Genomic DNA, 18,494 nt, shown 5'->3' on the forward strand with positions numbered 1-18,494 from the left:
GTGGACAGGAGTCTCTCCTTTGATAATCACATTGCCACAGTAGTCAGGAAATCCTTCTATGTGGCACACCTCATCACAAAAGGTTTCTCATCCAGAAAAAAAGAGGTCATTGTTCCCTTTTACTCATCACTCATTAGACCCATTATAGAGTACAACACCCCTTTGGGTATGTACCTCACAAGATATCTACAGCAACTGGAAAGGCCACATAAATACCTCACAAAGAGGATTACTGGCCTCAAACAGATGCCCTCATGAACCGTCTCAAAAAACTCCAGCTTTACTCCATCTCATATCGCCTACTCAGAGGTGATCTCTGCCTAACATACAAAGCTATGTCAAACCCAGAGCTGTTGGACATGCTCCACTTAAAGAAGTCCCAATCCCTCCGAGCTACATGCTCTAGGGACCTAAACTTTGTCACCACAATAAACAGAACATGCCGGAGGGATAGATTCCTATCCCAGAGACTTCCCATACTCTGGAATAAACTACCTATCTATATCAAACAAAGCTCCTCATTAGTACTCTTCAAGAAAAGTCTTGATGATTGGATGGAAGATAGGAAATTCACCCCGGGGATCACTTCTGTGGCTCTGCTCGACAGTGGCACAGGAAAATAATTTTCTTGGGTGGCAAAAGCCAGGGTACCTTTTTGGCTGGGCTTGTATAGGTGCAAGGGATACATATATATGTATATAACAGTAGTACGGATATATAATTCCCCCTTATGTTGAGTGACTGTCGTGCATAATATGTTTGTAAAAAACATTACAAATTCCTCCAGCTCAGATGGTGTAGAGGTATGTTGCTGTGATTGTTGTGTACAGGGTGCTGGGTTCCAGACTTGGAAGTGATTGCTTGTTTTATTAATGTTAAATGACAAGAATGGATGATATGTTTGTAAAAGCATTATAGATTCCCAAAGCTCAGTTGGTGTAGTTGTATGTTACTGTGATTGTACTGCACAGCATCCCGGGTTCAAGACTTGGCAGGGCTGATTATTTTGTTGCTGGGCAGAACAAGGGCTGATGGAGACAGAGTGGTTAAGGCACTTTTAAGCAGTTGTATGTGGGTTTGTGCAGTTTTGCGAGGTGCTAAGCATTGCTAAGGGACGGTTAAACTCTCTTAGCTTCACTTAGCACCTCTTACTCCCACTTACACCTGCTAATTTTCTTTAAAGAAAAGAAAAAAGGGTGATAGGAAAGTGGTAAAATGAGGGCAAGCAGAGGGTAAAACATTATGAAAAGCAGCTAAGGATGTGCAGGATGGGTTTAGGAAAGGACCATAGCTCTACATTTCTTTGGCAGCAACAGATGTGAATTACATGTGTAGAATTTGGAATTTACAGCCTCACACCCCACAGGGAGTGGAGTTGGCAACAGACATTTGCAGAGTAATCTGTAGGTTGATTGGTTAGTTTCACTGTACATGGGGGCAAAATGTAGAGCTATGTATGGGACAATGTTTTTTTTCCGTGGGACAGATGCCTTGTTTTTAAGGTCAGAGTGGGATGTTGAGAAAGGGCTGTAGGTATGTTTGGGTAGGTTGGGTGGGATAGGTTGCATTTGCAGACAGACAAGACAGCAGACAGGAGCAGTATATGACACATGAGGGGGGTAAACACCTTTGATGGGGAGGATGGTTGGGAATCCGAAGCCCATGCGCCCCCAAGTGAATACAGTGGGACTGAGGTCCCCACCAATGGGCAGTCACCACTGCTCCTTCATGGCTCCAAAGGTGGCTGTGCTGGGGGCTGGACAGGAGGGGCAGCCTGCCCCTCGAGGTGCACCAGGCATCCCTCAATCTGGTGCAGATGCCCACCGAACTCTGCTTGGATAGCTCTGCGCACTAAACCCTGGAATTGACTGCAGGTGACAGGCTCCTGTCCACGCCCACTCCCAGGGGTGATGGGCCCTGTCCCCTGAGGTGGTTCCACCCAAAGGTGGTGCAGGACCAGCAGATGAGGAAGTCCCAGGTTGGGTCCCAGATGTGCTGGGGCCCAGTGCCACAACCAGATGAGGTAGGACATGCTGATCCGCTGGGATATGCCTTTCCAAACATGCTATGGTGTTGAGTTTTTAAGAAATATGTTGGTTAGTCATGAACAACACATTTCAAAATTTGTTATAACAGCATGCGTGGGTGTTGCAATTAACCCCATAAAACAGATTTGGAGCAGTTGCATACAAAAATGAACACATGCATAAATGGAACAACAATATGCATCATAACAGCATGCCAGTAACATTGACGGCAACAGGCCACCAACAATGGTATTTGAACAAGGTATGTTAACATGCAACTAATCAAATATATGAACAATAATAGAACACAGGTCCCAACATTAGGTTTGGAGTAAAACATACCCATAGTATATGAATTATTGTATTGATCCAGATGAGGGGTGGGGGAGAGACAAAAAGTCCATTAACAACTGTTTATGCTTCTATTTTCCACAACAGTACTGCTCAATACTCTATGGGTCTGCCCTCAATTTACATCTGCCTATGGCCCATAGCTTCTGTAGCACAAACATACCTATTAAACTGTCAGCCTGAAATGGTATGGGGAAAACTGTGACAACTCTTGGTACATGACTAGAGGGGACTCATACATGTCAGGGTTACATATCTGGCACAGGAGGGGTACCCTGAACTGCTGTTATATGAGTGTGCTACTGGCATACTTCAACCGGTTTACTATCTGTGTCCAGGGTTATTGGCAGCAGTGACCACTAGCTATGACAGCATGACACTTCAGAGACGTGTATCAGGAAGAGTGCATGTTGTATGTACCTGTCCTGCTGTCATTTGCAGACATGTGGTGGGACAGTTGAACACAGTGTATTAGTATACCCTTCATACAGCTGCTACCAACATTTCCTTACCTGCAAAACCTGTGGAGAAAACATCTGTTAACACTACCTGACTGTTTTTTACATTTATTCCTGATTCCTTGTATGTAGATATGCACACATCTTGGTACCACTCCCTGGAGTCGAACCATGTCTTGGTGTACAAACTTAACAACTAAGCTATTTCTCATCACACTGAGCTACTGGAAAACTGCTGATTCTTGTTTCACTGGTTTCTGCATAATAGTTTCTTGGTTAGACAATCTGAGTTTGTAATCCTGTGATGCATGCATGACAGTTACTGTACTGTGAATTAATCCTTTGGATTACTACAATCTGGAACGCAAATGTTAACACAAGGCAATGCTGGATGAAACACACTTTGAAACTTCACTCATTACAATTCAGGGTTCAGAGCTTGGTGCAGTATATATTTCACATTTCAGTTATATCTTGTTTTACAGCTCCACCATCTACAGTTTTTCTTAACAGCTGGTTCACAGAAGAACCTCAGTTAATGATTCCTGTCACAGCCATATTTGCTATGAAGAACCTGTATACCTTCTATATGTCTACAATAACATACCAGAATAAACACAACAGTTTTTTTACGAATCTTTATTGCACATCAATATTAGTCAGTCAAACTTTTTTATTTATTCAGTTCACACAGTAACAGTATACCTACTAGCAGTAAGCAATGTACTTCTTCTTAGCTATTTGAACAAGATACTGCAAAATAGATTTGTACTCACCAGCCTGTCAGTGCAGCCTCAGCCGTCTGCCGGCATGGGCTTCTAAGTTCATAGCCCTCTCTGCTGCAGCTGTAGGGGAGCATAACAAACATTATGCATACCTGTATATCACATTCTCAAGCTAGTATTTGCTACAAACTACTTAATAGTGATACTTACGCATTACTGGAGCATTCTGTGCCCATGCAGCTTGGATCCACTGGGCCAAGAGTGCCCCCTTCCTCTGCTTTAGGTCAGCATAGCGGTGCCGTACCTGCTCACCAGTCTGGGGAATGCCAGTAGCACTGGTGAGATCATATGCAAGATGGTCCCAGGCCTCTGCTTTGTATTGTGAGCCCTGGTACTGGCCCTGCAGCAGTCTCTCATCATGGTTTTCTACAAGGAGTCCAGCCTTGACCCTGGACTCCTGAATGCTCCAGCACTGCACCCAAAAGTGCACTCCTTCACCTATGCCAGCCATAGTGCCTGCACAGATATAACAGATTCTGGCTGTAATCTCACCTGCACCATTTAAATAAGGTGATATTCCCACCCTTTGCAATCATTGGACCATTTTGAAAATGTTAAGCTCTGCTAAGCAGTGTGCAAACCTGCTAAGGTGAGTTGAACAGTGCTTAAAGGGGTAATTGCTGAGCACTGCTTAACAGTGTGCAAATCCACTCAGATGAGCTACCTGCTGCTTAGCATTCACATCTAAATGATGCTTAAACCTGGTAAGCATAGCTAAGCATTGCTGACCATTGCTCACTTTTCATTTTAAAAAATTATCAGATTAATGAATTCATTTAGTAAGTGTATATGACTTACGTTGCATGACAACCCTCTATGTGCTTTCATTACATTACCGAGGGGTGTGACTGTACTGTATGGGACACTTGTGTATACATGGGTGAATTCACATGTTATATGCACTCACACTTACATTTTACACTAGCTACACTACCCTGATTGACAAAAAACAGTTACTACATAATTTAAGTTGAAAAAAAAAAATAACACTACTTTCTAATATAAAAACAACTTGCTTGTCTTGGTACTCAAACCGTGAACACCTGTATGTAAAGCCAGGACTCTAACCACTGCACTATCTCAGTTTGGGAATTTCAGCTGTATATTTTTATTTATCTCCTATGGCATATTTAAGCAATGCTAAGCAGAGGGCCATAATGTGCACACCTGCTCAGCTACACTTAAACATTCCTTAGTATGGAAACAATTATTATATTATTATTATTTTATTATTATAGCATATAGTGAGTATTATGGTTTTCTGACAAGTCTTTGAGGACTGCAGTCAGGAAATAATGGCATACATTTGACTTTCAGACTTCTTCGGAAATTCATGCTAATGCATAACCTGTTTTCTATCAACTTTCTAAGTTTGTAAGAGCATTATTTATGAAGTGTCCCTATTTTTAGGGCTTTGTCCACATGGACTGCAGTCAGGAAATAATGGCATACATTTGACGTTCAGACTTCTGTCCTTTGAAAATTCATGCTAATGCATAATCTGTTTTCTATCAACTTTCTAAGTTTGTGAGAGCAATATTTAAGAAGCGTCCTTGTTTTTAGGACTTTGTCTCCCCATTATTGTGCCTTTGTCCACATTTCATGCTTTAACAGGTTGTGAGGTATAATGCTGCACTTTTACAATGCAGAAACTGTGTCACAGAATCTGTCACACACCCCCCGCATTGCTTTCCTGCTCCCCTATGTATTTCAGTGTCTGCGGACACTGAAATACTAATTTATTTCATTTCAGTGTCCACGGACACTGAAATAGAGGCATAATATTAGAGAAATTCTCTAATATTGTGCTGCATTGAGTGCAGGGGGCATATTTAACTGTGCGAGCAGTGCTAGAATACACCCCCTGCACTCGTTCACTGTTCATGTCCATACAGCCCTTATTAGTAGCGCGCCTTCATGAATATGCAAGGCGTGCTGCTGTTAGGGCTATACGGACATGGACACAGTTCACTCCATGCAAGAATAGCACTACTACTGCATGGAGTTTATTGAATCCTGGGGAAACAGTTATGGCCTACTCTGTGATCAGCAACAGGTTTCGGAGACTCATGAACTAAGCTAACAGCCCTACTTTCAGCCAGAGATATAACTTACAGGAACAGTAATGATGACCTTATTACTGCAAGGAGTATTTATCGACATGATCCGTGTCTTTGAAGTAGTTAGCCATAGCCTTATTCTCAACAAATTACAAAAAAAAAATAATTTTGGGAATAATACTATTTTTTGTTTTAAAAACTACTTACAGAATAGAACCTTTCAAATCTACTCTCATAACTTACTATTCAAAAAGGGTGTTCTCATTTCCTGGAGTTCCACAAGACTCTGTACTAGGCCCTTTACTTTTCTCATTTCTTTATTAATAAACTTGATCTCCCCAAATTTAATGTTGTTACATACACAGATGATATTCTGCTTCTAGAGTCTGCCATAACCTACTGATCCTACAACTTAAGTTGCAACTGAAATTCACTGACTTGTATAACTGGTTCCACACAAACAAAATTACTTTTAACCACACAAGAACTAACATCATAATGTCCTCTTCTGCAAAAAAACTTTCATCACTACCATCATTAAAATACAAGGACACCAACAAGAATATAATTCCTAGCTTAAGTCAACAAAAATACTTAAGAATAACACTTGATTCTCATCTTAATTTCAACATACAATACATATACAACTTTACAAACACATGCATCTGGAGAGTATCTCCCCAGGCCTCCGCCAAAAATTGCCTTTGTTCCAATTTGGACTTTCCAGGTTAACAAATGTTAAATAAAGAAATAAATAAACATTCATAAAGATAATATCACAACCAAGGTCTTATCACAGGTAAAATTATGTTTTGAAATCTCACTCCTTCAGTCCCCTGCTGCAGATATAGCCACAGTCAAAATGTACTTTTCCCCAATACTGAGTATATATTACCCGGTTATTTTTCACTCTTCTCAAAACACACAAAAAATTCAAACAAGCAAAAATAAAATTCTCAGATTCACACTTCTAGTACAAATGAACTATGATGATTGCATCATGTTAGAAAAGGTACATTGGCACCCTTTTACTTGAAGAACCAATTTGATATCTGTCTACTGCCAATTCAACTTCAAATAAAGGGCCTCCAGTGTCACTCAGTGTTACCATCCTTTGTGGCACACTAATATTAAAAACCAAGTCCTTCAAATACCTGGGTTTATGGCTAGACAGATCATTAACAGCGGTGGTGGTGCTGCGGTAGTGTTGTTGCCTCACAGTAAAGATGCTGTCCGGTTTGATTCTCAGCTAGAGCGTCTTCTGTGTGGAGACATGCATGAATGGGCGTACCTTCATTGAAGGTTTTGCATCAGGGCTGGTAACTCGGCTCATAGAAGTCAACTACCAATCATTAGTGGACCGGAGTTCCGCTGTTGCGACCCCTAACCGGGAAAAGTCAAAAGACACAGCAACCCATATAGAAAATTTGATGTAAAAAAATAACTCACTTCTCTTCTGGGACAGAAAAATTCTTACCCTACCTATGCAAACCAGTCAGAATAGCTATAAGCAAATAAGTTCTTCTTGCCCAGCTTGAACATGGACTACCTATAATAGTTACAGCCTGTAAGAAAAACTCCAATCCACTGCAGGCTACTGAAAACAAAATCTGTAGCTTCATCTGTAACTCACCTCTTATGAATACCATTGCCTCACCATCAAAAAAGCCAAATGGCTGCCAGTGCAACACAAGGTAGACCTGCTACAAATCTCGCTCATCTTCAGACTTCTCCAATGTAACTCATGCCCACCACTAGCTGCCAAAATTTATAGCAAACACATATACACTACAACCTCAGAAGCTTCTGCCAGACACCCCCTTCACTCCAACCCCAACACATCCTTCACACCAAATCAAACTGTACTTGCCACTCAGCAGGCTACATTGTATAAGGGCCTCTGAATCTCTAACCTTTCTCTCTGTCAACTCCTAACACCTCCTAACCCCGCTACTATTCCCTGTTCCACCTCTTACAACCTCAGAACATATCCACCATGATGTAAACCCAAAATATAATTATGTGAATTGTGCAGTTTTCATTTCTCTCATAATTGTTGCTACATCTATTAATGGCTACAATGCAGTCTTTGTTATATATTGATACTTTCTGTTTTGTTTTTGATATGTATAACTTATTGCCTGTCTGTTCTCTTTTTTTCCTTCTTTTTCCTTTGTGAATTATTTCCTCCAAGCATTATCTGCAAGTACTCAATTGTAATCAGTGCACCACCCCGGTAAACAAAAGTAAAATAAAATATAAATAAAGGTGTGGGGGAATTCTAGCATGCATAACAAAATCCCCTGATGGCTGCTTAGATGATAGCCACAAAGAAATCTTATGTTTTCCATTTAGGGAATGAATGGGAAAGTTGAAATTATCAATAAAATGGTTATCAGGCTAAGTAATACATTAAAATATAATTAAAAAGTCTTGCGTGTCATACAGCGAAAAAAAGATATCCCATACTTATCTATGCTATGTTGTACATCAGATGCAGTGGTTCTGTTACTCACCTGTGCTGCCATGTTTATAAGTGTGTTGATGTTCAGTCTAGAACCTTCTGGGGTTTTCAGAAAATCAACCAAGCTACCTAAAAAAATCAGAACAAGATCCATCACCATATGTCAAATCTGTCATTACAGAAGGCAAAAATCTAGCTTATCTAGTTCCCATAAAATGTTTTGAAGTGCACGCAGTAACATAAAGCACTTGTAAGATGTAAATCATACCTACCAGATTAAAACAATATGTCTGTCAATGTTATTTAATGTAATTTATAGTGAAGTATTTGACATATTTTGGAATTATATATCTTTTCTTAAATAATTCCTGGTTAAGAAGAAAAAAACAGTCATAATGTTAATTCAACTACATTTTGTTAAAGGACTTTGCAGTTAGCTCTAGTTTGCAGAGTTTGATTCTCCAGGAGATATTCCTCAAAAAAAAATACAAATTTAGGAATAGTCTTTTTTAATTGGAGCAGCATACCCCTCCTCTAGCTTCCACTGCTTTGAGCAAAACCATTAAACACCATGACTGCTACACTTTAGAGGCAAAAGGAAATGTACTGGTGAAAATTGTATCAGAGCAGACAAAAATATTTTCTGCTTGGCATAACAATACGTTTGGACATAGCTGATGGTTTCAAGTCGCAGAGCAGACAAAAATATTTTCTGCTTGGCATAACAATACGTTTGGACATAGCTGATGGTTTCAAGTCAGCCATTTATCCTTTGACTCCTGGTTTACACAAACATAAAATACATCACAGTACCGATGCCAGGTGGGCTTCTACTTATAGATATTCAGTATTAAGAAAATATTACAAAAATATACATTTCAATACTGTTATAACATTTATTATGATGAACAGGCAAAGTACAACACTCAAACAATGCAGAATTGAATTACTCAAACATCTACCAAAAATATGCTGGAAATAGTAACGCAAGCTGCCAAACCACTCAAAATCACTGTTACCAGACCAAAGTAGTTACGATACACTACTTTCACAAAATTAACTCATAGCCAAAAAATAGGATTAATAACACCTTTATCGAACAATTAAGCACTTTCATCCAAAACTTGGAATTCTTCAGAATCAATTAAGCAATAACATAATCAAACTTATGCAGTATCTCAGTTAGAACAATTAAGCAATAACCAATACAAAAGGGCTAAAACTCTTCCCTTCCTGTTCCACTCTATTAAAAAAAAATATTTAAAGATGTAAATCATGACATCAATAAATAATCACATATAAAAATACTAGTGCTAAAATGCATGAAGCAAATAATCATCTTTTATTCGCTGATGACATTTAAAGGGGATAAATTGAAATAGTTTCATTAATGCCTGACGGGTAAGCAGCATTAAATTTAATTTGCCACTTCAATTCTTTTTGTTCCAATAATAAATTCATGTCTCCACCTCTTGGGTTGGGTTCTAATTTGTCTAAGATACCAAACCAAAATTCATGTGTGGGGAACATTTTAACATGTTTGTACAATGCACTGTTTTCATTATACTTTGCTATATTATAAGTATGTTCATATAGTCTCTTCCTAAAATTGCATTCAGTTTTCCCCAAAATAGAAAGCCGAACATCTCATACACTTCACCAAGTAAATCACATATTTACTTGCACAATTATCTCTAGCTATGTCCACTCTTGATTTAGAATAATTATTTATTGTAACATTTTCATCTTCCAAAACAAAACTACATTGTGATCATGTTCCACATTTCAAGGTACCATATCATCCACGGGGCTCTAAATGTTCCTCAAAGTTCCCTTCAAAACTTTCTTTCAGATTCCTATCAGTTTTAAAAGAAAATAAGGGATCTGAACCCAAAATCTGGTAAATATCAGGGTTAGTTTTCAAAATGCTCCAGTTTATCCTAATAATTTTCGTGATGTCACCTGCTTGTGGTGAGAACTGAACCACCACTGCCCTTTCGAAATTCTTCTCTCCCTTGGGTAAACTGTTTTTTTCCAACCCAACACCTAAGAGGGTTTGTATTCTTTACCCCATTCACTCTCAACATACATTCTAATATCCTGTACCATATTGAGGGGATACCCTCTAGCTAAAAACATCTCCCTGATTTTGTTAAGTTCTGTAGGAGGCTCCTCTAAATGGGAAGTCATACTTGCTACCCATATATATTGTCCTTTAAATACACTTTTCTTTTGATTATAAGGATGGCAGCTCGTAAATCTAAATACATATTGCTAAATGTTGGCTTCCTATAAATGTTTGATTTAAAACCCTGTCCTGTATGGGAAATCTCTGTGTCAAGATAATTAATTTTCTGATGGTCAGAAATATAGGTAAATTTTAAAAACTCTGATGAAGTATTTAAATAATTCACAATTTCTCTAATATACAAGGCCAGACCTTTCCATAAAATAAAAATATCATCCAAAAATCTCTCATAAAATGTTATATGTTTCCAATATTTAGAGGGGAATACCATTTCAGTTTCCCAATCGAACATGACTAAATTGACATAGGATGCTTGAAATATTCTCCCTTGAAAAAATATAACTGTAATCCAAAATAAGGCTCATCAACTTTACTAAAATAAAAATGTTGTCTCTAGAAAAATTACTATACTTGTTAAGTCTTCTACTAAAATATTCAAGTCCTTCATCCCTAGGGATACTAGTAAACAGGTCTACCACATCAATTGTAAGAAAATTAGTTCATCAAACCAAAGCTCCTTTTTTAGTCCCCCCAAAAATCCCAGGAGTCCTAAATTAAATGTCCTATATTTAAGTATACTGGTTTTAGCCACTTATCTACGGCTACCCCTATAGGATATGTTTTGGACCATTTTGCTGCCACAATTGGTCTAAATGGTGGATCCTAATAAATTCTTATAAGTGTTCTTTCCTTATTTATTTGAATTCTGTGTAAAAGCGGAGTATACTCTTTTGTCTTCAATAAGCAGCCTGTGGTCTTCTATCACCATGTGCCATGGAGTCTTTAGCAATCACCATGAAATATCACCAAATGTGGCAGATGGAACCACCCTTTAATATCTTAACCAAAGAATGGCATCTCAGGAATGCAACACCCTTTTCCTGTGGTTGGGTTTATAGTGCTGAATTACATGTGGAGAGTTTGTTCTTATCCATTTGCACTGTTTTCTGCGGCATGCACTATAATTGTTGGAAGTATATATGTATGGATCTACTTCAGAATGTCGACAGTCCGGAATGCCGACTTTCATATAGCCGACACCATATGATCGACAGTCCAGAATGTTGACATCCTGAAATAGAACCACTACCCACCTGGAAAAACAGTAAAACTGTGTTATGCAGGGGGGCAAGCCCCCCTGCACCCCCCACAACTCCTGCTACTTAATTATTCTCACTCCGAGATCATACTACAGTGCAAGAAAGGGGAATCTCCCAGTCCCACACATGTAGCGGGATCTCCTCTATCAGTTGTTGGCCTTTCAAACGTTCGAACATATGGTGTCGGCCATATGAGTTTCGAACATTTGATAGTTCGCACAACTGAAGGGAACCCACATGTCTATATATATATATATATATATATATATATATATATATATATATATATATGTATCTATATTTATATATACATACATAATAACAAAATCAAACTGCAATAACTGACGTAAACGAAGAACTGTACTAATAGAACAACAAACTTCTTTCTTATTGACTTAAAGAAAGACACTCAAAGGCAAAACTGATGCTAAGTGCTTTCATTTTTTAATAATATCTAGAACTGTTCTGAAGAAGTTCTAAATATCATTAAAGAATGAAAACGCTTAGCATCAGTTTTGCCTTTGAGTGTCTTTCTTTTAGTTTATAAAAAAGAAGTTTGTTGTTTATATATTTATATATATATATATATATATATATATATATATATATATATATACAGAAATAGTTGCTAAGTGGTGAAGTAAATACATAATATGAAGGTTCTGTCACCTCAAAGGTATCAAAAACACATTTACTTTAGTGTTCCATTCTCTCACTTAAAAAGAAATACAGGTTCATGCATCTCATTATCACATTTAATTGTAACAGCTTGTAATGGCTTTAGGTCAGAATGCTTTGCAGTGAACTAAACTTAGTATACATTATTGTCATGACAGAATGTAAAAATAAAAGTTCACCACAAGATATTCTGATTTTAGATATTACAACAGATTTAGAATGCTTAATAATAAGTGTTTTTTTCTATGGAATATCTTGAACTTTCTAAATTCATTTAAAAGTTTTCAAGTGTAACAGCAATGTAAAACAATTTTCATAACCACTGTATTATAGCAGTCACTCACAACTAGCTGTATTGTATAAGAAACTTAAATCACTGCTGCATTTTTACTCATGAAGCATAAATAATATCACACTAAATAAATGTAAGCATAAGACAGACCTGGATACAGGTTACTGCAGTATTAACTTCATTGCTACTGGGATGGCATCAACAATTTGGGAGATGTGAACACCATCCATGATAGGTACAGATGTGGAACAGCCATTAGCAATTTACTATAGAACTAGACTGGCCGCTTCTTTACTGTCCAAGTTAAGGGAAGGTATATAGAACATAGTAGATTCCCACTATCACTAGTGCGTCTTACAGACCTTAGAATTCATACTGAATACTCTCCGAACAACTGTCTTTTTGTTTGCTTTTTGTTTAAGCTAATCCAGATTTCTGACAGTGCACTTTCATCTTCAAAGTCTAATGACTTATACTGTTCAAAGATCAATTAAATGGTGACCTGGCATGACCCTAACTAATCCTTAGTCATCTTTAATTCCTACAGTAAGAAATACTAACTTCTATACTTTATGTACCCCGTTAGACTAACCTGGCTAACACCTCAGCAATTAGTAATAATTGGCATTTTGTGTAAAAATAGTGCAGGCACCCTGCTTTCAAATTTCAAGGAAAGCACCAGAGTGTTCAGTTAACTTTCTTAGGGTTGAACAATTTTGAGAAGAGCTAAGGTTTGATGGTCTCCCCTGATTTCTTACATAGGCATAGACTATGTAACAATTGCCAAAAAAAGCTATACCTATAACTGTACCTTAGTTAGAAAAGAAAGGTAAACACTCTGCTTTAACATTAATAAAAATATTCAAAGTAGGAAAATGATGTATCCACAAATATATAATATTTTATGTAGCTAGTCACCAAAAGATACAGTACAGATATACATACCGGATCGATTGAGGCCCTGGTTACCAATAACCACCACCAGTACTGTTGGCCAACAGGGCACTGGCGGAAATTGGGCTACTGTTGGCCGAAGGAGGAGAAGAGGGGGAAGGCATGCCCGAAGGCAGGTAAAGGCTAGGACTGTGATAGTGAGGGTCAGAACTTTGAATGTTGGCAGTATGACTGGTATAGGGAGAGAGCTAGCTGATATGATGGACTGAAGGAAGACTGGTATATTGTGTGTGCAAGAGACCAGATGGAAGGGGAGCAAGGCTAGGTGTATCAGAGGTGGATTCATTTTGTTTTATCATGGTGTTGATGGGAAGAGAAATGGCGTAGGGGTTATCCTGAAGGTACAGTATGCAAAGAGTGTTTTGGAGGTGAAAAGTGTGTCAGATAGAGTGATGTTTATGAAGCTGGAAATTGATGGTGTAATGATGAATGTTGTTAGCACATATGCTCCACAAGTTTGGTGTACGATGGATGAAAAAGAAAAATTTTGGCGTGAGTTGGATGAAGTGGTGATGACTGTACTCAAGGGTGAGAGACTGGTGATTGGAGCAGATTTCAATGGGCATGTTGGTGAAGGGAACAGAGGGGATGAGGAAGTGATGGGTAGGTATGGTGTTAAGCAAAGGAATGCAGAAGGTCAGATGGTAGTGGATTTTGTGAAAAGGATGGACATGGATGTGATGAATACATATTTTAACAAGAGGGAGGAGCATAGGGTGACATACAAGAATGGAGGAAGATGCACACAGGTGGATTATATCTTATGTAGAAGGGAACGTCTAAAGGAGATTGGAGACTGTAAAGTGGTGGCAGGGGAAAGTGTAGTTAAGCAGCACAGGATGATGGTTTGTAGGATGACATTGGTGATCAAAAAGAGGAGGAGGAGTGTTAGGGCAGCACCAGGGATAAAATGGTGGAAATTGAAAAAGGGTAATTGTGAGGTGGAGTTCAGGGAAGAGTTAAGACAGGCACTGGGTGGCAGTGAAGAGTTACTGAATAGCTGGGTAACTACAGCAGAGCTAGTAAGAGAGATGGCTAGAAAGGTGCTTGGTGTGACATCTGGAAAGAGGAAGGAGAACAAGGAGACCTAGTGGTGGAATTAAGAAGTACAGGAGAGTATACAGAGAAAGAGGTTGGAGAAGAAGAAGTGGGATTGTCAGAGAGGTGAAGAAAGTAGACAAGAGTATAAGGAGATGAGGTGCATGGCAAAGAGAGAGGTGGCGAAGGCTAAGGATATGGCATATGAAGAGTTGTATGAAAGGTTGGACACTAAGGAGGGAGAAAAGGACCTGTACCGAATGGTTAGACAGAGGGACTGCGCTAGTAAAGATGTGCAGCAGGTAAGGGTGATAAAGGATAATGTGGGAAACATACTCACATGCGAGGAGAGTGTGTTGAGCAGATGGAAAGAGTACTTTGAGGGGCTGATGAATGAAGAGAATGAGAGGGAGAGAAGGTTGGATGATGTGCGGATAGTGAATCATGAAGTGCAGTGGATTAGCAAGGAGGAAGTAAGGATAGCTACGAAGAGGATGAAGAATGGAAAGGCTGTTGGTCCAGATGACATACCTGTGGAAGCATGGAGATGTTTAGGTGAAATGGCAGTGGAGTTTTTAACTAGATTGTTTAATTTAATCTTGGAAAGTGAGAGGATGCCTGAGGAATGGAGGAAAAAGTGTTTTGGTACCGATTTTTAAGAATAAGGGTGATGTACAGAGATGTAGTAACTACAGAGGGATTAAATTGATCAGTCACAGCATGAAGTTATGGAAAAGAGTAGTGGAAGCTAGGTTAAGAGGGGAGGTGATGATTAGTGATCAGCAGTATGGTTTCATGCCAGGAAAGAGCACTACAGATGTGATGTTTGCTCTGAGAGTGTTGATGGAGAAGTACAGAGAAGGTCAGAAGGAGTTGCATTGTGTCTTTGTGGACTTAGAGAAAGCATATGACAGGGTGCCTAGAGAGGAGTTGTGGTATTGTATGAGGAAGTCGGGAGTGTCAGAGAAGTATGTAAGAATGGTATAGGATATGTACGAGGGTAGTGTGACAGCAGTGAGGTCTGCGGTGGGAGTGACGGATGCATTTAAGGTGGAGGTGGGATTACATCAAGGATCATTTCTGAGCCCTTTCTTATTTGCAATGGTGATGGACAGGTTGACAGACGAGATCAGACAGAAGTCCCCGTGGGCTATGATGTTTGCAGATGACATTGCGATCTGTAATGAGAGTAGGGAACAGGTGGAGGAGACCCTGGAGAGGTGGAGATATGCTCTAGAGAGAAGAAGAATGAAGGTAAGCAGGACTAAGACAGAATATGTGTGTGAATGAGAGGGAGGATAGAAGAATGGTGAAGATGCAGGGAGTAGAGGTGGCGAAGGTGAATGAGTTTAAATACTTGGGATCAACAGTTCAAAGTAATGGCGAGTATGTAAGAGAGGTGAAGAAGAGAGTACAGGCAGGATGGAGTGGGTGGAGAAGAGTGTCAGGAGTGATTTGTGACAGATGAGTACCAGTAAGAGTGAAAGGGAAGGTCTACAAGAGGGTAGTGAGACCAGCTATGGTATATGGGTGGAGACAGTGGCATTGACAAAAAGGCAGGAGTCAAAGCTTGACATGGCAGAGTTGAAGATGTTAAGATTTGCACTGGGTGTGACAAGGATGGACAGGATTAGGAATAAGTATATTAGAGGGTCAGCCCAGGTTGGAAGGTTTGGAGACAAAGCCAGAGAGGCAAGATTACGTTGGTTTGGACATGTGCTGAGGAGGAATGCAGAGTATATTGGGAAAAAGATGCTAAGGATGAAGCTGCCAGGTAACAGGAAAAGAGGAAGGCCTAAAATAAGGTTTATGGATGTGGTGAGAGAGGACATACAGGTGGTTGGTGTGACAGAGCAAGATGCAGAGGACAGGAAGAAATGGAAACAGTTGATCCGCTGTGGCGACCCCTAACGGGAGAAGCCGAAAGAAGAAGAAGAAGTCACCAAAGGATATATATATATATATATATATATATATATATATATATATATATATATAATAACTTAATTTGCTACAGCAGCTTTCCAAGTGATAATGTACTTATCTTCTACTAACACAGTAATATTTCTCTTACCAGGCTGGATAAGAAGACGGTTACAGTTAGTGGCCTGTCAGAGGCCAGGATTTGCCAGATCATGCAAGAACTCAGGTCACTTACTCCTAAGTATCAGTATGACTCTGTCATAGTCCATGTGGGTGTGAATGACCTGAGATGTACCTCCTTTAACTATATGAAGAGAGACATGACTGAGCACTCAGAATATGTGTCACAGGCAGGTATGACCCTAGCCCTGAGTAGCATGCTACCATCTCCAAGGATGATGTCACAATACCAGCAGAAAATGATCAACTTTAGCAATTGGCTTAGCTACTGGTGTCATTCCAAAGGGGTCCAGTACTTCTCAGCCCCTTTGGCAGGGATGGTCTTCACCTGTCACCTCTAGGCTTTTAGATATTGGCTATAACATTATCCACCCCTATAGTTCCTCTTTTTTAGACATTGCCAAACAGACCAGCCTTTGAACATAACAAAAGCTACTCAGAACAAGCTAATGGTATTGCTGGTCAATACTAGAAGACTCAACAAAGAACTGCACACCCTGGAAGCCCTCCTCACCCTGGAGAATTCTGATGTCTGTGCAGTTACTGAAATATGGTTCAAAGCCACAAAAAGCCCTCCAGCAGTGCATGGCTATATTGCCTTTCATACATTCCGATTACACGCAGAACATAGAAGAGCAAACGTTGGAGGTGTGTCTAACTACATAAAGGATAATCACTCCTCAAGGCTGGTCAAACAATATGATATACTTTAGCTGTTCCATGTCCAGTTAACCATTTGAAAAAAATCCTTTACCATATTCTTGCTTGCTTGCTACAGGTCTCCCACTATGAACCAGGAAACCCATACATCATACCTGAAGTTACTAGAATCTCTCACCATCCAGCCCAATACCATACTCATGGGTGATTTTAACTACCCCTCCATTAATTGGAAGGCATACATGCCCACTAATATGCAGGCCCAAAGATTTCTTGACTATGTATATTCAAATGTCCTGGAGCAGCTAGTATGCACACCAACTAGGGGATGGTACTCATAAATATGGGAGAGTGCTGCACCCTCCCAGTGTTATTTCTTCACTTGTAAGATCAGATCACAAAGCAGTCTCCTTGAAATAAAAGTAAAACTACTCCCTCCACCTAACCGCAAAAAACTTTAACTTCTCTAATGTAAATTACTCCTATTAAGTGATGGCATAGCTACTTTCCAAGCTCCCAAAAGCTGTGTATGACCATATAAACAACTGCATAGAAATGGCAGTTCCAGGCCAAAATAAACCCAGGTCAAACTGCAAAAACAAGCCACCCTGGTAGACCCCTGGTACTAATAGGTTTTACAACAAAGAAAGAAAATGCTGTTGACAAGTTAGAAGGAATATGCACTACAGAGCAATAAGTCCCCCATTTGTCTAAACAAGTGAATCAGGGAACTAGTCAAGTCTATTAAAACAGATTTTGAGGTAAAAATAGCCTCAAAGCTAAGGATAACCATAAGGCATTTTCAGTTATGCCTGCAGCCTTAAGGGCAACACCCAACAATGTGCAGAATTAGTTGTAGATGGCATCACCTATACTCAGCTGGAAGACAAAGCAAATCTGCTGGCTGACAAATTCATCTCAAATTTCACCTCCCCATCACCCCCAGTTCTCCCCCAAGACATACCCTCCACCACTCCACCACCAATTATCAACAGAGAGCAGATTGTCACTGCACTCTGTAAAGCTAAGAATACAGTAGTCAAAATAAGGGAATCCACCTCCAGCAGCAGACCTGTAACTAGCGCTGTTCCACAGGGATCAGTCCTGCAACCTCTACTGTTTGGAATCTATTTCTCTGAAATGCAAGCTAAAACTAAGCTAAAACTAAAGGTCTGTGGTTGACAAAGTTTGCTGATGAATGCAAACTGAGAGTGGTCATAGTTCCAGTGGGGCCTAACAGTATACCAGGTTGCCTCTTAGACAGCTTAAATCGGGA

General features: G+C 39.5%; 1 protein-coding gene across 2 annotated transcripts in view; it reads right to left on the minus strand.

The window, feature by feature from the left end:
* LOC122811896 (proto-oncogene tyrosine-protein kinase LCK-like) overlaps positions 1 to 18,494 on the minus strand; it is a 1,092,777-nt gene that overhangs the window by 448,394 nt on the left and 625,889 nt on the right. For both annotated transcript variants that reach the window (XM_044084047.1, XM_044084056.1), the window contains one exon: positions 8,198 to 8,274. In XM_044084047.1, the coding sequence (XP_043939982.1) occupies positions 8,198 to 8,274 (77 nt within the window). The remainder of the gene's footprint in view (positions 1 to 8,197; positions 8,275 to 18,494) is intronic.

The sequence above is a fragment of the Protopterus annectens genome, chromosome 1.part1 (genome assembly GCF_019279795.1).
Source record: "Protopterus annectens isolate FY-2018-M chromosome 1.part1, PAN1.0, whole genome shotgun sequence".
NCBI classification, from domain to species: domain Eukaryota; kingdom Metazoa; phylum Chordata; order Ceratodontiformes; family Protopteridae; genus Protopterus; species Protopterus annectens.